This window comes from Anas platyrhynchos, chromosome 9 (genome assembly GCF_047663525.1).
Source record: "Anas platyrhynchos isolate ZD024472 breed Pekin duck chromosome 9, IASCAAS_PekinDuck_T2T, whole genome shotgun sequence".
Classification (NCBI taxonomy): domain Eukaryota; kingdom Metazoa; phylum Chordata; class Aves; order Anseriformes; family Anatidae; genus Anas; species Anas platyrhynchos.
In genome coordinates, this window is record NC_092595.1 from 2352029 (window position 1) to 2374176 (window position 22148).

General features: G+C 43.9%; 3 protein-coding genes across 16 annotated transcripts in view; 1 reads left to right on the top strand and 2 right to left on the bottom strand.

Annotated features, from left to right (window-relative positions):
• The window catches only part of B3GALNT1 (beta-1,3-N-acetylgalactosaminyltransferase 1 (Globoside blood group)), a 27522-nt gene extending 14160 nt beyond the window's left edge, over positions 1-13362 (top strand). For 2 of the 11 annotated variants that reach the window (XM_072042260.1, XM_072042261.1), the window contains 2 exons: positions 6849-7897; positions 8685-13362. In XM_072042260.1, the coding sequence (XP_071898361.1) occupies positions 10675-11634 (960 nt within the window). In that variant the 5' untranslated portion in view covers positions 6849-7897; positions 8685-10674 and the 3' untranslated portion in view covers positions 11635-13362. The other 9 variants (XM_072042263.1, XM_038183996.2, XM_072042264.1 and 6 more) reach the window with 9 other exon arrangements.
• On the bottom strand, positions 4189-6931 carry ARL14 (ARF like GTPase 14). The gene is made up of 2 exons (XM_072042267.1): positions 5814-6931; positions 4189-5066 (listed from the first exon to the last, which is right to left on the bottom strand). Exons 1-2 carry the CDS (start codon positions 5840-5842, stop codon positions 4337-4339), a joined length of 759 nt encoding a protein of 252 aa, XP_071898368.1. The 5' UTR covers positions 5843-6931; the 3' UTR covers positions 4189-4336.
• The window catches only part of PPM1L (protein phosphatase, Mg2+/Mn2+ dependent 1L), an 84373-nt gene continuing 74812 nt past the window's right edge, over positions 12588-22148 (bottom strand). For all 4 annotated transcript variants that reach the window (XM_072042259.1, XM_072042257.1, XM_027464653.3 and 1 more), the window contains one exon: positions 12588-21588. In XM_072042259.1, coding sequence (XP_071898360.1) covers positions 21242-21588 — 347 coding nt within the window. In that variant the 3' untranslated portion in view covers positions 12588-21241. The remainder of the gene's footprint in view (positions 21589-22148) is intronic.

Here is a 22148-nt window from a genome sequence, read left to right on the forward strand (position 1 = left end):
GCTGCTGAAGAACAGGGAAAGTGAGAAAATATCAGCTGTGCAAAGACCTGCAAGTGTCACTGGCAAGGGGGACACAGAGGAGACAGGTGAGGGGAGGTGCCTCGATGGCAGCCCAACTTAGCTCCAGATGTGGTACGATTGCATTGCAAACTGGGAACCAGTACGAGTGGTTCAAGAACATCATCACAGTTTGAATACTGTAGAAACTGAAACACAAGATAAAGCACGATTTGTTAAAATTGTATGCATTCAAAATAAGGTGTGTGTGTAATTGCTACTGGTTCATGAATTTATAATTGCAAATTTTACCTGCAGCTTGGTATGTGCTGTTTAAGTAGGGTCTCCACCCTCAAGAATTTACATCCTGAATTACAGAGGCTTAAATAATCTATTTTGTGATCTGAGGAGATATATGTCCAGAATCCTTATGCCTGGAATACTTGAGCTAATTATAATTGCAAGAAGTCTAATTGTAGCAGCACAGAACTCTGCATGGGACATGCACTTTGGCAAGAAAGGCTACTTCAAGCAGTTGACTATGCATATGGTGCTTTTAAATATTGTTTTTCTACACACTAGGCTTAGATATTTGATATTTGAAAGTCTTTCCTTCAGTTGTTTCAGTTAACTTCTTAGAAACGAGGAGGAGATAGAAACAGAGGTGTTTGGAGTAACTCGACCAGCTCTAGAAGCTTGCATCACCTGACACTGAAAAAGCCTTGTCCTGCGTTCCTTCTACATGACACTTCCCTTGGATTCTGCAGAGTATTCAGTTACTGGGAGAGTGGTCTCCCAGGCAAAGGAGGAGGACATGTTACTATCCAAATTTGTGGTGGTTTCTTATGCTGTTCCCTGCCTTCCCTTAAAACAGTGTTTAATCCTATTGGAATTATGTTCAATCAGCTCCGTGACAGCTGTTCCAAAACTCAGAAAGTGCATTGTAGTTTTATACCTCGGTCATCTTATCAATGAATGGTCAAAAGGGCGATTCCCCATACTCTGGATTTGTTAACTCTGAAATTGTCACACCCAAACATGGTCCAGTGGATAAACTTCTCGAGAGGGGCAGGATACAACATGCCTCAGGATTCACAGCCCCTGCCCGTTGTGTTTCACAATCCATTTATTTATTCAGGGATGGTTGTTCTGTCAACAGAAACAAACAGTTACAGCCAACTTTGTGTAAGAAATAACAGCTTCAGACACGATATCCCCTTTCCAGTCCTGTTCCATTACAGGGAACATTTTATTTTTCAGCTAAGCAGTCAAAGGATCTAAAGCTCTCCGTAGCAGGATGAAGCAGCGAAATGCCTTGATAACTTCCTTGCTATTGATTGCACCGTGTAATGTGGGATGGGATCAGATATCAAACAATTTCCAGGCTTCCAGCAGGGACAAAACAGTGCCCTGGCGTGAGTATATGCACAAGGGCAGGCAGGCACAGATGCTGCGTTCAGTGGCACAGGGGGGTCCTGCTCCCTGCCTCTGACAACTGACCTTCATTCAGCAGGAGCCCGCCTGGTCGTGGGCCAGGGCAACGTGCCACACTGGCTGCCAAGCGCGCACAGCTGTGCTCTGCTCTGTATTCCTGCACAGCTCAGACAGGAGTTGCACTTCCTCTGCACCTCCCTATCCATGTAATAAAACTTTCCAAGGACCTTTACACAAAACATGCTGGATATTCAGGGAGGTGCTTTGCTCCAGGTGCAGGAAGGAAATTTGAAACAGTGGAGTAACTATCCACTAACTCCTCATCCTAAAGAAGCCCCCAGGTGCGCTCTTTACTCACACAGTACAGGAAAAGACCAGCTAGCTCCAGGAACAGACGAACTAATTAAGTCTGGGCTCTGTGGATTTATGTGCTCTTGTTGGCTCTCCCGCGGCTAAAATGGAACATTTATCCCACAGAGATTAGTCTCTTGTACCTTATCAGCCTTGCCTTCACCGAGGGCACCGGTGTGGTCACTTTTCTCTATCTCACTGATTTTTTAAATTAAACTTGCAGTCATGTAGTCCTTTGAGAATCCTTCTCTCTGTCCAAGCTGATTGATATTTAAGGCTTAAAAGATATTCAAAAAGGTAGGGGACTCCATGGGCAGATAAAATGGCCACGGTTTCTCTTCTTTAGGAAAGCTCATAGAAAAAAACAAATTTTAAATTCTTGATATTCTGTGGAGTGAATGGAATAGAGTCCATCTCCTTCAGGGTGTAATGTATAAGATTTTCTTCATATCAATGCAAGCATTTTTCATCTATTTTGATAACCTGAAGAAGCAACTGTTTGCCTGAAAGCTTATTCTCTATTCTTGCTCTATCAGCTGGTCTATGTGTTGTTTCTCCATTCAGAACTTGCTTCTTGTCTAATTAGAGACCCCGGTGCACTCATTAAGCCTCTCAAGGAGTATTTCTCCCTGAGGAAGTCCTGAGGCCAGTGAACTAGACTCAGATTTATAATAGACACATGATTACATTAAACTAGTGGGAGAATTAAATGTACCACACACATGCAAATGTTCCTAAATTTCTTGTTCTGAAACAACACATTTTTTAGCACTGAACTGATGGATTTGGAAAAAGAACATTACCATTGTTGCGGACTTTTTCAAAACCTTTTTTGGGCAAGAAGATGATATTTTATATTGACCATAAATCTTCAGACCAAGCAATGACAAGTCTAAATAGTTGCTCCCCTTTTAGAAACGTAGGCTCAACATGACTCAGGATTTAGCCCACAGTAATTACTGTCAGTATTAATAACAGCTTCTGTTGGGAAAGCTTCCTTTGTTCACTGTTACAGCAAATTCACCTGATGACTTCTTGGCTTTGAATAATGTATGCATGAGACAATAGGGTATGTCTGGTGCTTTTCTTGCTGCTTCACCCTTCTGTAACTTGAAATTCCTGCTTGTTTGTCAGTAAGGACTAAATGTAAACTTCTCACGTGAATTGCTCGACATGGTCATTTTGTCGCAGGACAGAGGCACACAAGCTGACCTTTGCCACAACTTTTTTGGAGAGCCTAACTGGGAATTTCATTCTGCCAAGGCACAGGGGGACTGAATGACTTGCTCATGGTCAAGGATGACGACAGATGTAGGGGAAAAGAGATCCAACCATCTAAGCAAACATCCTAACCAGTGGAGCATGCTACCTCTGCAGACATTGCTCATGAAGGCGAAAATAAAAGAGCTGGATTTTCTGGGACTGTATAACCAATAATTAGATGGTCTTTTTCTCTTGCTTTTTGAAGAACAAGGTCTATTAACTTCTCTGCCTTAGCATTTAAACTTCTCATGGTTGATACCATTCAATTAATCTTCTAGTTAACAATCCATTGTTGCTTTAATGGCATTCAGAATACTAATTCACTCTGCCATGAACCAGTAAATCTCAACGGAAATTTCATTAAAAATTTTTCTCTCCAAACTGGAATAGTAGAAATTGTAGTTTTGTGCCACTTGTGTCAGATTTAAACAAAACTAAATTTATCAGTAACAAAATTTAAAGTGGCTTCAGTACAGGCAGGGCAGGATGCACCAAGATCTGTAAAAACTGACCAAGCAGCCTGTCCCTCCATTCCTCCCCCCCACCAGGATCCCTGCGAGCAGTGGGACATAAATAACCGGCGCTTTGCAGCGCTGATGCTGTGCTGTCTTCCATAGCTCCGCTGCCGGCTACGGGCAGCAAAGCAGCAGTGCAGGAACAAATCCAAACATGGAAACCGGTAGCGGTGACATCAGACCTACACCTTACACACGGCAGGGATCTCACTCGTCTGTGGCCTGATGAGGAGCAGATCCTGTTCGTTAAAATCAATTCACAGTAATTGGTTCTGGAATGCAATAATATCCAAACAAATACTTCAGTTTCTTAGGTTCTTTTATACATAACTAAGAGTTTAAACTCTAACCCAACTGTATTTTTACATGAGAAACACACCCACAGGGCACTTATTACAAAATGACATTTTATGTCATGTTTTTCTTGCTGAACAAACCACTTGGCTATTTTACTTTTTGACAAAATATTTGATGTAGATATTTTAAGAGCTGCTCATCTATTTTGTTTCCAATTGCAAAAATTCAGATGGTCAACTCTGCCTCTTTTATCATTCAATACACACTTCTAAGCTGAATAACCCCGAGTATACTATCACTAATAAAATAATACACAGTCATATCTCAGAAATATCTGCAGGTAAAACAGTATAATTTAAAATTGTCAAAGTGCTTTATAAATACATAGTTACTTATAACAGTTCTCCAGAAACAAATACTTCAGTCTGTCCCACAAAATACTTTGAGTAATGTTCGTCAAAATCTGACGACAGAAATTCTTACAGTTTTTCATTTTCCTTAAAACTTGTAGAAAACTCCTTTGATTTGATGTAGTTTTTTGCAAACACAGTTAGTCTTTGGAGAGCTTCTGACAAACCTTCTCCTGTGATTGCACAACAGGGTTGTACGTACCAATTTCTGTCACAGCAGTGCTTCTTCACGTGGAATCTCCTGGTTATTTCCTCAGCATTTAAAGCTCCAGGCAAATCCTGCTTGTTTGCTAGCACGACAACTGGTACGTTTTTTATAGATTCGTTCTTTAAAATGAGTTCAAATTCTTTCTTTGATTCTTCTAGACGTTGCTTATCAGAGCTGTCCACGACATACAGGATTCCTTCTGTGTTTTCCAGGAAGTTGCACCAAAGCTGTCTCATTTTTTGTTGTCCTCCAACATCCCAAATTGTCAACGTAAAATCTCTGCCGGTTTCAATCATATCAACATTAAAGCCAATTGTTGGAATTGTTAGAAAATCTTCATTATACTTGAACTTGTACAACAGTGTAGATTTCCCAGCAGAATCAAGTCCTAACATCAGTATATTAGCTTGTTTGACTTTGCAGTGTTTGGTGCTCTGGAGGCCCATCTGTGCCGCGTTATCCTGTATGAAGCCTTTACAGGTGGTATTCGCTGTCTTCTGGGCAGCCAAGTTTTCCAGTAAGACTTTTTCCCTCCTCCGCGAGATGAAGCGCGAAGAGTAAGGAAGAGGAAGTGGAAGCAGCAGCTTTGCGCTACGAAAAATAAGTAAAAGCTCTGTACAAATACACTCTGGCTTTTACCAACTTGATAATATGCAAACAGTGTTTATGATGGTGTAATATTCAGTGCCAAGCCTGTGGGTGGAACACTGAGTAATGCACCGATTGGTCACGGAGCCCAAAGGTTACAGTCTGTGAACAAGTTTGAACACTGACCCACACTTAGATGACCATCCTGCTCTAGAATTCAAGAATGCTTTTTATGTTGTAAAATTGTCTGGTGGTCCGGGGAACCACCCCCTGTCTGCCACTGTTTCCGTGTGTGCTCAGAGAAAACTGCGTTTTTATTGCATCCATTTTGGAGAAGAAACCTAATATCGGTACAGCCAGCGAGGCGCGGAAATCTTATAGGTTTGTCAGGACTTATCGATCTGCAAAATGACGAGGTACCTGATTCATCAGTGTATCTCATCTCCCAGCAATATGCTAATCTCAAGTGGCTTCTAATGTAAGTCTACGTAGGTATATGGACTCAACCAAATCATAATAGCGTAGGAGCCTAAAATGCTGAGCACTTAAAAATGTGCTCTGTTCTGAAACTGTCTCCCTTTGACTTAGTAAGTTCCCTTCCTGCTCATTCCTGTGTGAATTTGTCTGCTTTGATTGTGCTGCTGTAAACCCGGTGAGTTACGTTTTTATGAACACGTCTAACTGCGCCCGGCATGATGGAGACAGATAAATACAGGTCTTATGATCTACTCATGGGTGAGATTCAGCTACCTGAAATCAGGAGTTCCTGTTAGCTTCATTGTGATCTATTCTGTTGTTTCTCGCTGATCCTACAATGAAGATTTCCTCTGAGAAAGGAATAAGAAAGGTGGAAGTAACTGAGTCTCAATCAAAAGATGATTTTTTAATTTTTATTTTTATACTAACATTCTAAATAGTAGACTAAAAAAGAAAAAAATGAAAATTTAGTCTAATATTATTTAATTCATGTTAGGTTTCAATTTTTTGACAGCTCCTAGATTTATATTGAGCTAGTCCAACGCATACCAAGTCCTTCAATATTTGTTTGCCCTTATAGCCAGATAACTAGTATTTATTAGTATCATTTGTCTTTGCTTCAGAAAGTACCTAATCAGCAAATAGATGTAAAGGTCTTCTGGCCAAATGAGCTGCTGACTGATAGGGTAATCATTTTGGTAATTATGACATCGGTTGCCCCGGATATTACACATTATGTAAAAAAAAAAAAGTCAGTCTTGACAGACAAGTTATAAGCTGGTTTCTCTTGAAGCTAAAAGGGTTATACCAGAACTAATTGGGGGCAACAAAAGATGACAGTGACAGACTCACTCTTGTACATTTTTCATGTTTAATAACATACATAGATTATGTATAGGATTTCTTTCAGGAAAAAGTATTAAACCATGGAAGAAAGTATTGCTGTTTCTTTATAAATAATGTATATGAATTGAAAGATGGGGAGAGAGGCGACTATGCAAAACACATTGTTAGCACAGTCAAATGAATCATAATTCCCTGCAAAATAGCATGTCATTTCCATGAAATATGGTTATCTTGATAAAGGGCAAAACCTCCCTCCTGCGTGAGCTGTGACAGCGTGGATGGATGTGTCCCTGGGTAGCGCTGTGATTTAAAGATTACTTACAGTTCTCTGCCCTGTACGCTTCCTTCAACTGTATTCGATATTTATGGTCTCAACTGCTATTTTACTAAATCTGACCATCACTTTAAAGAAGTGATTAAACAACGTCTGACTTTTTACAAGCAAACTAAATTTATTTCCAGGAGAGAACAGCTACTTCCTGAGGACTGCGCACTTCTGCAGGTGTAAACCGTGCCTCAGTCAAGCACTGCTTTGCTTCAGAGAACGGTTTGGTAACTCAGAGCCACGTCCCATGACTTGCTGTGCTCCTTAGCAGCTCGTGCAGCGGTACGCGGTGCCAGCAGAACCACGGCCACCTGCATGTGGAGCACCGCAGCGAGGCCTCCCCATCGGCTAGCAGGAGGGCGGCCGAGTGGCACTGCAGGTTTCATCCAGCATCCATCGTCCATCATCCATCATCCACCATCCGTCATCCGTCACCCAGCACCCAGCACCCAGCAGGCTGCATCTGGAAGGTTCTGCGGGCAGGGCCGCGGGCTCGATCCTAATTCACTTACAGAACGAGCAGGGCTGCAAAGCGCTGCCACGCAGCCGAGTGCTGCATCCTGGGAGGGCACAGCGCTGCTCCAAAGGGCCACGGGCAGCCTCCCCGCGGGCTGTGGATGCGGAGTGGCACCCGATGCGCTAATCCGGAGCGAGCCGCCTCAGGACAGCCCGGTAAGCAGCGCTCTGCGTTCACCCAGGCAAACACACATCTGGGACACCGAGAGAACCACCTCTGCGTTGTCCAAAGGTGTATTTGCTCTGCCGGGGCGAGGCTGTCGTGCCGCTGGGGCACGCTCAGCTGAACACCCCGGGGTCATAAAACACAGAGAGGGGGCGGTGGGGCCGCCGGGGGGACCCCGGAGCCGCTGAGGCGCGGGGGCTGAGGCGGGAACGGCCGTTGGGCTGAGGCGGGAACGGCCGTTGGGCTGAGGCGGCCGCCCGGCACCGCGCTGCTCGGCTGCTTTCCCTTCCCTTTTCTTCCCTTCCCGTCCTTTCCCGTCCCTCTCCTCCATTCCACTCCCCTCCTCTCCTCTCCCCGCCCCGCCCCGGGCCGGAGCTCTCCGCGGCGGCCTTGCCGTGAGGCGGCGGCCCCCTGGCCGCGGGCCCCGCCGGTGCCGCTGCTGTGCCCGCCTCAGGTCCCGCAGCTCCCCCGCAGCTGGGCGCTGAGCCCCGGACGGCTCGCAAGGTAAATGGCTCCGAGCCCCGGCTCGCAATGCAAAATACCGCATCTCTATCTGTATTACTATGAAAATGAACGTAACCCAGCGCTTTGTGCACAGCAGATTTGCTCTTAAAGGTTTCTGCCTTCGGGCCGCTACCTCCGCAAGCTCTTCACTCACTGCAAGCTGTCCTAGAACGGAAAATTGAGAGTGCCCAGACAACATGAAGCAATAGGAAGTCATTAAAAAAATATTGAAAGTGTTTTGCACAGTACTGTTGTTTTGGATAGCCTGGTATCTTGCACAAATACCTCTATCGGTAGTAAGAACTTGAGAAGCCAAAAAATTAAAATGGATTTGCAAATGATTTCTGCAAGTTGATTTAAAAAAAAATATTTAGCTATATTTCTGGAATTATAACTAATAGCAGGTATTTTTAACCTTTAAAACAGTCAATTCATTGATTACTGTTATTATTAGAATTTAATTATTACAATAATTTGCTACTTTTTTTTCCTGTCAAATATGCCCACGTTAAATAATAACCCAGCTATAACAGTATGAGTATCTAAAATTCCTAAGAGCATGCTCAGACTGTTTTCTGAAATTTGTTTTAAAGCAATTGGTTTTATCTGGCAGCGTAACCTCAGACATTATTGAGTCTTGCCAGGAAGCTGCAAATTCACAAATGAAACCATTTCCTTGGAAGGACCAATCCTGAACATTCATTTAAGCATCTGAGCTAGGAATAGCAGTGGATTCTTCTGTCCACTGAGGGTTTTCTCTTTAATTTGCCCTTTCTTTCTGCATGAGTTTGAAGCAGAGTTCTGTGCCAAACATGTTTGGAGGATGACTGGCCTGCATTGCGGATGCTCAGCACTACAGAAATAGCTGCCTGATGCTTTGGGGTGCGTGGCTTCTATCCCTGACCATCACGAGAGCCTTGTGTGGTGCACCTGTGCTAGCTTGCAAAGAGGTCAGTGTGTCACTGGAGGAACGTGACCTTGGACGTCCAGAAGTGCTCTCTGCCATCAGCAGTGCTCCTGGCACCTGCTGGCTGCTGCCCTCTCCTTGCCATGGATCGCTGCCTGCCTGCGGGAGCCAGCAGCTCGCCTCTGGCTGCCCGTCCTCTTTTCTCCCTCGTGCAGCTGTGTGATCCGCCTGGGTGGTAGGTTGGTGTACGAAGAGAAAAGAAGTCAGCACCTTTCTTTTCTTCCTGTAAAGCTGGGAAGGTAATAACCAGCTTGGAGTGCGTACAGGAAAGGGAAATGAGAGTGGTTTGGGATTCTAATCAACTTTCCTAAGTTACTGGTAGCTTGAACAGTCCTGATGATACTTTCCTCTGCACTTACAAGACTTCAATTTTGTTTTATTTGCGTGTGTTTAATTCGTGTGGAGAAACAGAAGTGAATCAACACAAAACTTCTGAGGTTCTGTGTTTGTGTAAGGTAGGGAGAGACCATCGTCATGTTAGGAAGTCCTTAATAAAAGCCACCTCGTCACCTGCAGCTCTGTGAGGTACCCTCAGGGAAGGATCAGCTCCTGTAGCACGTAGTGGTTTGGAGGTAATACATCCCTGAGAGGCATCAGTCTCCTGTTTAAACAGCTTTTTGTATAAAATTGCTTTAGTACATTCTAAGTGGTGCATTATGCATCGCTGATGAAATGGAGTCTGAACACTTCCTGTAGAGGGAAGGTTTATTTCAAGTCAAGTCACACAGAAATAGAAGGCAGGTAGGCTCTGGTAAATCAAATCAACCCAAATTCTAGCATTGTTTTTTTTGGTAAATGCTTTATATCAAGAAAACTCCAAGCTCTGCAGTGATCTTTGCAAAGATAAGTTAACGTATTTAATTGTGCTGAGAGGTTCAACCTTCCACCATCCGTACGGTGTCCTTGTATTTCACAGTACGGGGTAGAAATCATTTGGAAGCCTCTCGGTATGACATAGTAATTATTTTCACTTAAAGATACCTAATCCATGTTCACAGTGTATGTAATTTTAAAGAAATATGGTAAAGGTAAGCACTGCTGAATGGAGGGCACAAAAAAATGGGATTTTATTTTTCAATGTAGCTGTAGAAAGCTGTAGTGGTCTGAGCTTACAAGCTGTAGTACCTTGTCCTGGTACTGTACTTATATCTTCAGCATGGACTCCAGGCACAGCCCTGAGGTGATGGAAAAATTATTTGCCCGTACTTCTTTCTTCACCTGCTGTCTTGGCTGATTTGCTCCATCTCATGAAAACTAGCAGAGCCTCCCTTCTCTGAAATAAACTACACATTTCTGAAGGCTCTTAACATCCATTTGACAAATGCTTTGTAGCCATTAGATTTTGTGGTCTGTATTCCTTCCTCCAGATTGAAATGAGTCGAAGACAGTGTGCTGAGAGCTTTCGGCTTTCTTTGGGATCAAAATGTTTGATGAGTGATCTCTTGCCGAGATGTGGTTTATGTAAGGGAAATTTCCAGGGTGTAGACTTAAGAGGCTTCAATCCATAGCGTACTCAGCAGCAGCTCAGTATTCTGCTCATGCTCGTTTCTGGGATGCCGCGTTGATTCAGGGTATATAGGATGCTGCATGTGACAGCCGGACCAGTGAATCTTGGATGTGTCTTCATTATTTTATAGCACACTTTTAGCTGACAAGCTAAGAAAAAGATCCTGTTTGAGCAATAGCCTTCTGAATACAACTTTTTCATTTCTTTTTCAGTAAGAAATGTGCCTCAGAACTTGTGGTGCAGATTTGGAAGGCCACTGATGTACTTCTACAAATTAGCTATTGCCTAGTTCCAGAAAGTGTCATGTATGTGGGACTGTTACAATGGGTTTTCTTGCTGCTTCTCATATTTTCAATCGTAACAATGTGGTACATCACCTTTTCTTCAAACACTGTGATTGAGCATGCAAACACCATGTATTTCTATGAATACGAACCAGTTTACAAGCAACCCTACCTCTTCACGTCACGAGAACACTTGAAATGCAAAGACATAAATCCGTTTCTAGTCATCTTGGTGTCTTCAAGACCTAATGATGTGGAGTCAAGGCAGGCCATAAGGATAACATGGGGATCTCACAGCTTCTGGTGGGGACATCGGATTTTAACGCTGTTCTTACTGGGTCAGGAAACGGAAAGAGAAGACAAGTCTGCAGCACTGTCAGTAGAAGATGAAAGCATCCTGTACGGTGACATAATTAGCCAAGATTTTATGGACACTTACGACAATCTGACCTTGAAAACAATTATGGCGTTCCGATGGGTGACTGAGTTCTGTCCAAATGCTAGATTCGTCATGAAGACTGATTCTGATGTCTTCATCAACACGGGTAACTTAGTAAAATTTCTTCTGAAGCTCAACTCCTCAGAAACTATTTTCACTGGTTACCCTTTTATAGGTAGCTTCGCCTACAGAGGCTTCTACAAGAAAACGTACATCTCGTACGATGAATATCCTTTCAGTTTTTATCCGCCGTACTGCAGTGGCATGGGTTATATATTGAACGGAAACCTGGCTTTGAGGGTTTATGAAATGATGAATCATATCAGACCTATTAAATTTGAGGATGTTTATGTTGGAATTTGCTTAAATATACTCAAGGTGAACATCATCATTCCAGAAGAAGAACGGTTCTTTCTTTATAAAATTAATTTTGATGTCTGTAAGTATAGGCATTTGATTGCTGTACATGGCATTAAGCCTAGTGAAATGATCCAGTTTTGGCAGGATTTGTCATCCAACACTTCAGTTACTTGCCTTTGATTCTGTATAAATGTACGTGAGCTTAAACCTGTACTGTCTTAAACCTAGAATTGTACTGCAAAAGTATTCAACTAATGCACAGGGCCACATGAAACAAAAGCATGGTTATTGAGCTGACTTTGGCTGAAGGACAACTGTGCTGCTGGGGGAAAGCTGCGATGGCAGCATTTCCTGGGATGTTCTCATATTCTTAAGTGAAAATATCAGGAATTCACAGAGCACTTTTTCATGTATATATCCTATGCATGCAGGATACTTTGGAGTATGCTGTCCTGTCTTGCTCTGATGCTTCTGCACGCTGTATGCTGTAACCATGGGATTTCTGCCTGAATCTCCTGGAATTTATAAAATGTTACAGGAGTTATGTTTATGCCAAGAAACTAGCTTGGAAGATGCTTCTCAGGGTACTGCCTAATTTGACTTGTTTTGTTGTTTTTGTGAACTGCATCATCCTTTGCTGCCTTCAGGTACTTGTTCTCTGCCCAGCACGGAACTCGGAGCTACCTTCGTACTGACACAGAAACCCCTCTGTAATCGTTCCGAGTGTCCCAGGGCTCTGGATTTGTGGGGTGTGCAGAAGCCAAGGGGAAGTTCTGAAAAGGGGATGCACTCTGTGTGCACGTGTCTGTATATTTATATACATGTAAACCAGAACTGTTTTGGTGCCTTACAAGGAACATTAGTAACGTTCACACACCAGTAGAGGGCTGGCCCCAGAATACTCCATGTGCAGTGTGGGCCCGAGACTTCCCTCACGCAGTGATATCATCAGGTACTGCATGTATCCGTACACGTGTGTGTGTGCTGATGCATCCCGAGGGTTCCTGGCACCACACTTCACATCCATTCAAAACTTTATATCCATTTCAAAAATAGTCTTCGTGCTTCAGGTATTAAAGTGAAAGTATGAGGTTCTGTGCTTCTAATGTAAAGAAGACAAAGTGTACTGTATCTGTAAAGATGGGTATTCTAATCACTTTATTCATAGCGGCAAGACCAAGGTTTCAGTAGTTTACACTTCTAATAGACAACGATACAGAATTTGCAATTACATTAACATAATTATTCTAGACACATCTACTACACAGCGGAGACTATAGTTACATCCTGTACATCTAGAATGACAGAGCACTGCCACTTTATTTGTACTATAGCTAACGTGTTATGATATATTTACATTTGGCTGTGTTTCAGATAGTCTCTTAGAGACAAATTAGAAGAGGTACAGAAGCCTCTGGTACCAAGACTGAGGTTTCACCAATGTTTTTGTTATGCTGTGGTTATGGTCAGTATTGAATTCTGCTGTCTTCTCAATAACTACATGGTTTTATGATGGAAGTATAGGACTTTTTAAATATATATAAAAATGATGTATTGGGGAAAATACTGCCTAGACAAGTATTTCAGATTTCAGTGTTCTAAGAACGTATGGGTCAAAGCTTTTCAAAAATACATATTTTTCGTTAAACCAAATAGCTAAAGCTACTGTATTGCATAACCAAGGAAAGAATGCTGTTGTAGCTCCCGAAACAGAGGTAAAACTACAGTTATTCCTGTTGTTTTAGGATCCGTTATTTGATTGTTGTAGCACTGTGGTCAGATCCTGAGAGCTCTGTGAGAAATGGTTAACTTGCTCTTTGATTGTTTATACCTCTAAATAAAACAAAGCCATTGGTTTTTTAAGCCTGCCATGTAAAATGTTTAGAAATAAATTATTTGTCACAAGAACACTGATACTACAGCATAGTTTGTATTGCTTTTTCAAAAAAATGTGGTTATGAAAGACTATGAAATCTTTAGCAACTGGGTAGATAAAGCAGACAGTGCTCCTGGTGAGAGAATAAAAAGGAGTACCCGGGGTAAATGGCTGTGCAGTGCTGCAGTAAAAATGTGACCGTCACCAAGCAAGGTAGTTTCATATTTGCACCCCAGAATGATAATGCTGATTATAGATTGCAAGGCTTTTGCTTTCACAAACGCAGCTTTATATACACCGTGAGCTGTTTATGCCACCTGAAATTGTCATTTAAAGGGAACATCAGTTCTGCACTGCAAAGTATTCCTGATTCTGTTTTTTTTCTTTTTTTTTCTGAAACTCTTTCCCAAGTCTAGTTTGTATTTGAGTCTGACCTTATTATTGCTTAAAAGGCTGGAAAAACACACAACTAAGCTAATGGTTCTGCTTAAAGCAAATATCGGGAGAGATTCTGGTGTGAGCAGCCATGCAACAGGTAAAACAGCTTACGACGGGGGACTAATACAAGCATTTAAATCAGTGCTGGGCCCAAATTTTATAGCATCTGCTTACTGAAATTATGCATAAACCACAGGCTAAGATTTTTCCAAATCCTAAGATTCTTTTTACTGTGCACGCAGGTGGCTCAGAAAGCCATATTAACATAAAATGCCAAGCAGTTCTGATAGTGATATGTTTCTGTTTTGAAAAAGCTGATAATCCATTGGTCAAAGATGTCTGGAAACTACTTCAGGGTGAACAGCAAAATGTTTACAGTCTGACATTTCAAGCCTGTCTTGCCTGTACATTGTTTCACAGAGTTCCTAAGTCAAAATGCTTCTGTGTGTTGTGGATGTTTGAAAATAAACAAGGTCAGTATAAGCCACTACGCGTGTGCTGCAAATCCGGAGGCATTATTCTCTACAACCAGCTCAGCGTGACAGCACGCAGACTGGTGGGCACATCTTCCTAAGTTTTATGGTGCGCTCTCTAGTTAGTACTAACAGATCTCAGAGCAAGTGGTAAGTACCTCATGAATAGCTGTACAGTAAATGATGTAATTTCACCATATTTTAAAAAAAATTAAACTAGAAGCTGACTGGAGGTTAACCAACCAAAGTGACACCGAGTTGCTGATGTGCCTACCAGGTATGTTAGCGGTGGGGAGGCAGAGCTCTGCTGCCTATTTTTTGTCTCTATTTTTGTCTGACCAATGTGTACCACGTTGGTCATTTATTAAATTTCCTGTGATTTGCTTACAGTCGAGGGGTGGGGGAAAGAGATGGAAAGCTTTCTGCAGTCTGACGGTTAAGTTAAGCTTGTCAAGTTGTAACGCAGTTACTGGGTATTGCTGCAAGCCATAGCCGAATGAAAGGACTCCATGTAGGAAGGAAAGCAAACAGTTAAAAAGGAACACGGCAGATGGTTTATTAGTCCTCATTTTAGAGAAACCCCAACTTGTGAAAAACAGAAAAATAGACTGGGTTTGTGAAAATCATAAAGATGCTTTCTTTCACAGGCCGTAAGAAAGCACAGTCTGTCTGAGATACTGCTGTTCCGTGAGTCTTAGCTAAAGGCCCTGTCCACCTGCCCCTGGTACGAGGAAACATTCTGTCTTCTGTAGGACAGTTTGTCTCACCTGCACTTACGGGACTGCACTTAATTTTCTTGTTATGAAATAAGCATTTAAAAACACGGCGTTCACCCCAGGTGACCTCTCCTGAGTGGGTCTGTGTCTCTGAGCACTGTTTACCTCTGGCCTTCCCACAGTTGCTACGCAGCACGTTCATTTTCCAGGCCACATTAATCCAAATGACCCGAATGAGGTTTTTTATAGTGTGAGTGACGATGGTGCGTAGATGTCATAAGCATCCCGGTCTGCTCTCTGCCCTGGGGTGACACAGCCCGTGTCCTTGCTGCTCCTCTCAGTAGTGCTGTGTGGTAGGCCTGGAAGTAAGAGGAAAGCGTAGCCTCCCCTGAGCTTGCAGTAAAGATGCAATCTCAAAAACACATGTTTTTGAGAGAAAAAATGTTAAAAGAGAAGCCGGAAGAGGCTCTTATCTAAGAGAATGCAGCGACATTGTACTAAATGGAAGCTGTCTTTCACCAGGACAAATTGCTTAAGCATGGTGGTTTTATCTGGTGTGTTGTGTAGGCTGTTCTCCAATAAACATCCACACTACCTGTACAGAACCCTCACTGTGCACTTCATTTTCATAATGAGCTTTCCCTGGTCATTTTTTTTGAGAGCACTTAAAAATGCCATGTGTAGAAGTGGTTTTGCAGGCACACAGTGTAATACTCATGCGATACATCTTTAAAGTTGTTCTTGTAGCCCCGGCCCCTGTTAGCTTTGTCCTTAACGGTAGCATGATTGGTACAGTTTGACATATTAAAGGCAGGCAGATTTGAAATGTACAAAAGTGAACTTCATTTGTAAATCCAGGACTTGCTAACCACTGAAAGAAACAGTTTATCACGGAGCAGTGTAATGGTTCGGTACAGAGTGGAACCAACTCCACAGAACTTTTTCCAAAGGCAACTCTTTAACATAACTCATTGTTTTCTTACCCGGACAAAGTTGAAAAATTGCACGGGGACTTTGGCAGTTCTGGTGTGAAAGTCTGATTTCATCGGCAGATGAAGCCAAGTGAGCGCATGGGCAAAGGCACAGGAGCAAACTTGTGCTGCTTTTGCACAGGCACAGCCCTGCTTGCTGGGGGCACTGAGCAGGTATTTGTCACACAGCTTGATTGTGACTGTTCTCCTAATTACCAGGATTAAAGCACACGCAGTTAAAGTACACTTTTGTCTACATTACCCTCACGCCCCTGAACACAGTGTAGGAGTGGGCAGAGAGCAAGGCTTCTCAGCCCCATATTTTCATTTCTAAAGCGCTATATTGATTATTCATTCAGCTTTGCTGCATACAGGCTGAAAAAGCTTTCTGGGCACCTGTGTCCCAAGAGGTACTAACGGGTCTGCACAGGCTTCAAAGAACACACGGCTGGTGCTTTAAATGCAGGGTGAAAGCTTTATTTCCCTCTTGCTCAACCACCTCAGTTTGTCCTTAATGCCAGATGTAGGAGCTGACACACTCATAAAAGTGGATTTCAAAACTTTAGTCCAGAATTGCTCTTGATGTCAGCCTCTCTATTTATGGCTTTAGACAGGTGTCAGCTGCTTTGACTGCACACTTTGCTTAACGGAGCACAGTAAGCCTGCAATGGTTCGTGTAACTGGTGATAAACTGAAACCCGGAACCTCTGGCTACCTGGGGGAAACCAGTATTTAAAACAGCTGCTTACCTGAGCCTGTCACTACTACGTAAATACAAGTAATTCAAAATGCAAATCAATATTAGCTTAACTGTATATGTCTTACTAGATACGAGCCCTCAGATTTAGAATGCTAAGTTATAGCATATTGGTAACGTGGAGGGGCAGCAGCTCTGGTCTTACAGCTGTCACACTCTGCAGCACGTTGTAATTCCCTTAATCGTGCAGTTGTGTACGGCCAGACCTCAGGATGGAGGCCGAACAAACTACTTTAGAAAAGGCTGATGAGTTGTGGCTTTTTCCTTTGATATAATCATTTACTAAATGGTTCTCTGCATACATTTGCAATATATCAATACTATATAAAGCCAGAATGCCATCTATTCTGAGAAGCAGCTGAACAAACTTTATTTTCAAGATTCAGCATTAGTGGTGACGTAGCAGTTAGTTCAAGCTGATGCAGTGTTCTAGTACTAATTTCTGTATCCTAAAATCTTCACAACTTTCTAATTTTACGTGTAAGTGGTATAATACTCTAATAACAGTAACAGTAGTTCTGATGCCGACCTTATGTTTGCAAGTCAGCAGACAATTCCTTGTTATGTTAGATGGCATTTACTTTATTTGTATTTATCTAAATACCGATCAATAAAATGGACTCATTCCTTTCAGATTTAGTGCTTGTAGAAATGTTAGGCCTCCAGAGCTGCTGCAGCCCCCAGAACGTTACCTGTGACCATCTGTCCCCCGAGACAGCACAGCTCTGCCCTGCCACCAGCACCGGGGGCCCACCAAAAGCAGCAGCACGCGTTTTGCACGGGACCAGCGATGAGTTCTGGAGCATTCCCAGCTTGTTGCTGTGGTCTGAGCGAGCTGCGCTCAGGCAGATGTTTGGAGCCCGCAGACAAACACCAGAGTGCAGCCACCGGTGTCGTGAGGTGCTGCAAAATTCAGCCTGAGAGCACGGGCCTGCGCCAGCCTCCCGGGGAGCGTGCACAAGGGGCAATGGAGCCTCAAATCTCATCGTCCCGTGTGTGTGTGCCCGCAGCGCGGCTCTGAGCTCGGCACTGCCCGGGCCGTGCCTGGGGCCGACCACGAGGCGGAGCTGTGAGACCGCCCCGCACCCGTGGAGCTCCCTCGGGGCACCAGGAGCAGCAAACGGCGAGGTGCAGCCCTGGGCAGGATGACTGGGTACAGGCACAGTTTTCACATTGGACCGTACAAAAGATGCTCTTTGGCAGCAACTTCATGTATCAGCTTTCTGCCAGTAGATGCGCTTGCCTGATGAGCAGATGTCGCTGATGGAGCTTAACTGACAAAAAACTTCCATGAACACCTAAGGCAAGGAGGGAGCTCTGCCATGTCTGCTCTAAGCTGTATGAGTAAGGCAGGAGAATCAGGCCCTAGATATTTTAGGCTGTTTAAGCAATATGGACGTTACTTAACCTGGTCATGGGGCAGCTAGCTGCATGGATCAGAGCAGAATTTGGCACAAATCGGCACAGCCAGAAAGCTGCAGAGCTAAAACTGGGTTAGCAAACAGACATCTGGCAGGGAACATGGGCAGGCACCACGCCTGGACAAGGAAGACTGCACGAAGCCTCCATCTCCACTAGTCCTTCATCTCTAAACCTAGAGCAGCTGTTACCAGTTTTTTAAAAGTAAACCAAAGCAAGACAAGACAACAAACGCCAGCAGCATCACCAGAGATCACTGCCTTAACAGCTGTGGCCAGGAAGGGAGCTGCTACAGGGGCGGGAGTGTTACAGAGACAGCTGAAGGGGCTGGAGCAACCACTGCTGTAACTGCAAACGCTGAAAGGTTGAGACAGAGCCGAGTCAGTAGCTGTCGGGGCAGCCACAGGCATGAGGGAATCCTGGCATAAATATCCAAGCAAGCCTGCAGGACACTTCTGCATTGTGCTGTGAGTTTTCTTAAATTCTTCAAGCAGGCCATGTGAGAGTTTGCTTTACTCCCTCCCTCAGCTTCCTATGGCAGCTACGGGGCTCTGAAGGCACGCATTTCCTGCTACCTCATTTCCCAGCTATCTCAAGTGCTAGAGCACCCAGAAAGGCAGCCGTGCTCAGGAGGTCTGGAATTCCTCAGCAATGCTTGCCAGCCTCACGAATGGGCACTGCGGAGACGTTTACTGCAGCCACAAGCTTTTCACTGAAGTGGGGTTAGGCTACAAATATTTTTTAGAGCTGCCCATTGTTCTGCTTCCAAGTTCTCAAATGCCCATGACGGACTGGTAGTTCTGTCACTGCTGCACAAGCCTCTCTGCTTCAGTCTTCTGTGGACTGCTAGGTCTAATTCTTCTTCTCTCTGGGCAGTTGTTTTGATAAACATCCAATCTCTGCTCTACACAGGAAAGCCAGCACAACAGAACCATCACCTGTGAAGGAGAAAGGAAAGGCAAATGCTCCATGCACCATGAGCTCTGCCTAGAGCCCGGTTTCGATCCTGCTGCTGTAGCATTATGATGTGATTTAGCACTCCCTTGAAAATAGCGCACGAGGTTTTCATTGCACAGCATTTGACCTCAAATACTTCTTCAAAATAAAACAATGGAGGAACCCTGCAATTATCAGCATTTCTGGGTACCCACTCCATTTAAATGCAAATCTGCATTCCAAATTCCCTGAAAGCTGTTCTTCCTGTTCAAGGGATTAAAAACGCCTGAAACCTTGCATCCTCCGGGGAAGGGCCACTCAGGCTGGCTTCAGAGCACGCTGGACACTTCTGTACTTCTGTGTCTTTGTCCTCTACTCGGAGCCAAGGGGCTCTACTCGCAGCTTTGACCGAGAAGAGGCAGCTGAAGGCCACGTGTACATGTTGGAGAGCACTGGCAATAGCAACATCTCCAGCTAAAAATTGTGATTATCTCCAAACAAACTCAAGAAGGGAAGTTTGGTAGGACAGAGCTAACCTAGAAATAAAAATGAAAAGACTGAGCTGGGAACTCCCTGCACAGAAAGCAGAATTTGTGCTCTCATCTTGAGAGACATCCCACCTGCTAACACAGCCACAACAGAGCTTGCAGAGACCTGCAAGCCACTTTCCCAGCAAATGCTTTATGTGGGCAATAGCTTTTTGTCTAATTACTTTGTATCCTCACCCAAGAAGCAGTGTTAGTTACTCTCTAACTACAGCCGATGGCCCTGGTTCAGCACAGGGACCAATTCCAGAGAACTTCCACTACCTCCATGACAAGAGACGGCAGCAGATCATCCAGGAGCACATCCTGAAGGGGTGAGGAGTCCTAGGGGACACGATGCAGGTATGCAAGCCACCCAGAACACCAACATCCAACTCGGGCCCCGACTCTGTTCCCCTGACATGTGCAGTCCTGTCATGCCGCCACTGCTGTCCCTTGTTCATGAAGCAGCCAACTACATTATCAGATGGCACACTCAGAATGCCATTGCTTAAACTTACAACAGTCACAGGTTCCAAAATACAGTTACATATTGAAAGTTAGATCTAAAAATATTTTTATCTAGATTTATCACAAGCTTTCATCTCAACAGTGTGGTGACACTGTTTGGCATTAATCCATTAAACCAAAAAACAATTCTAAGGAGGCCTTCCCCCGAATTAAAACCACAAATTAACCTGCGGTGCTACAAAGAAGTCTTTAAGAGGCGTGACTTCCACCTAGGTAGCTCTAAGGAACATCTGCTTTGATTAGTTTTCCAAACAGTCACCAAGGAAATGAATTTTATCTTGCATTGTTCTCTTACATGCCTATGAAAAGTCCATGCAAAAAAAATAACAGAAAGGTGAGTCTCAGGCAATGACAGGCATTCTGATAGCGCAACAGAGCTTGGTTTTGTTTGTTGTTTTTTTTTTTTTTTTTTTTGATAGAGGAGGTGACAGACCTCAGACCGCCAGTATCCTGCTGGAGTTTAACACTGTGGAGTAGAAGGAATGCTGGTAAAGCAGTGCACGGACTGGACAAGTGTGTGTCTTCGGGTAGCTCAGTACCTACACCTAACCACGTGCTCGGCAGGGGTTATTTAATGCGGGGTGGGAGGGGAAGCAAAGCGCGAGCCAGCTGTGTGACAGCGGGCGAACAGCTGGCTCCTCCTCGTACCAGTAACAGCCCGACAATCACAGACCTCCTCCAACACAACCTTATCACTGCAGATTAAAAAGAAAAGAGATGAGAAACATTAGAGCATCGTTCTGATAAGTCACACCTACAAGTGAAAAGCACCATCACTACCACCTGCTATTGGCAGCAGCGCTGCCCTGCCCTGCTGTGCATCACATCAAACCTCTGTTAGAAATGAGAGGTAAAAAATCAAGTGAAAAGCATACGCAGGATTTTGAAAGAAAATTCTGAAATGGAAGATTACAGTTAGCTTCTAAGGAGCAGCAAGGTCACAGGAGACAGGTGTGAACAAACTTAATTCTGATAATCACTCAAAATGTGTTGGTTGTATTGCTCCTTCTGTTAAGCGAAGAACAAAGACCAGAGGGATCTGTTCTTTTCGTGGAGAATCTTAATGGTATTTACTAGAGCCTTCCACTATGTTTAAAATGTAAGAGTTTGTTTTAAGTTCAGCGTGAGGCAGAGAATCACTGGTAATTATTGTTCTTCTGTTTTGCTGCTATTCCTGAACTTCACCACCATCACTGTTATATTATCAGGGCAGCCTCTGTAAAAGGACTGTAGAACTATACTCTTTGCACCGAAGTGTGGCTCATCCAAGCGTTCCTTGATGAACCGGACAGCCTCCTCGTTGCTGAAAGCATCCCACAGGCCGTCAGATGCCAGGATCATGAACTCTGGCTGCAGTTTGTCCAGGTCAAAGGTGAGGATGTCGGGGTCGGGAATGACAACGTTCAGGTTCTTCAGAGGGTAATCCCCCAGCGAGCGGGACATGGCCAGGATCCCCTGAACACGCCAGGAGCCATTAAAGCTGATGAATCCACCTGGAGGGAAACACAAACGCTGTTAAAACCTTCCCCGACTCACTGTCAGATCCACCCAAAAATTCGTGATGCGGTGTCCTGAGCTACATCAACATTACAGATCTCAAAAAATAGGGGATGTCTTCAGTCAATGCCACTGTGCTGCAATGAAGAGCGGGACCGTGCCCGCCTGCTCGTGCTGCTGGAGCAGCTGGAGCACACGAGTGGCTGCGCTTTTGAATGAAATAGCTTTGTAGTCCCCAGTGAGACTGCACCGTACCGAACGCACAGACAGGTGTTGCTGTGCTGCACAAGTTAAAAGTTATTGGCAAGCCTCGTGGCGATGTTAAAATGAAAATACTGAAAGCGAGTCTTTACATCTTGTGTCAGTGAACCCTCCTTTTTCAGTGAAGTTCATGTTTCCCCACCTCAGATCTCTGAAGGAAACATAACAGCGACAACACCTGCAGCAGGGCCCAAATCTCACTTAAGGCGTTAGGAAAGAAGCAAATGCAAAAACATTTGTAGGCTCTTCTAGCAAACTGCCCCGAATGAGGTCTGTCAAACACACCCAAAAAAAC

What these genes read in the sequence shown, in the direction of transcription:
- ARL14 (XM_072042267.1), bottom strand. Translation starts at nt 5,842, where the DNA reads ATGAAGCTAACAGGAACTCCTGATTTCAG. An exon ending in ACAGGAACTCCTGATTTCAG is followed by an intron (nt 5,067 to 5,813) that starts GTAGCTGAATCT and finishes TATTTTTCGTAG; the next exon opens with CGCAAAGCTGCTGCTTCCAC.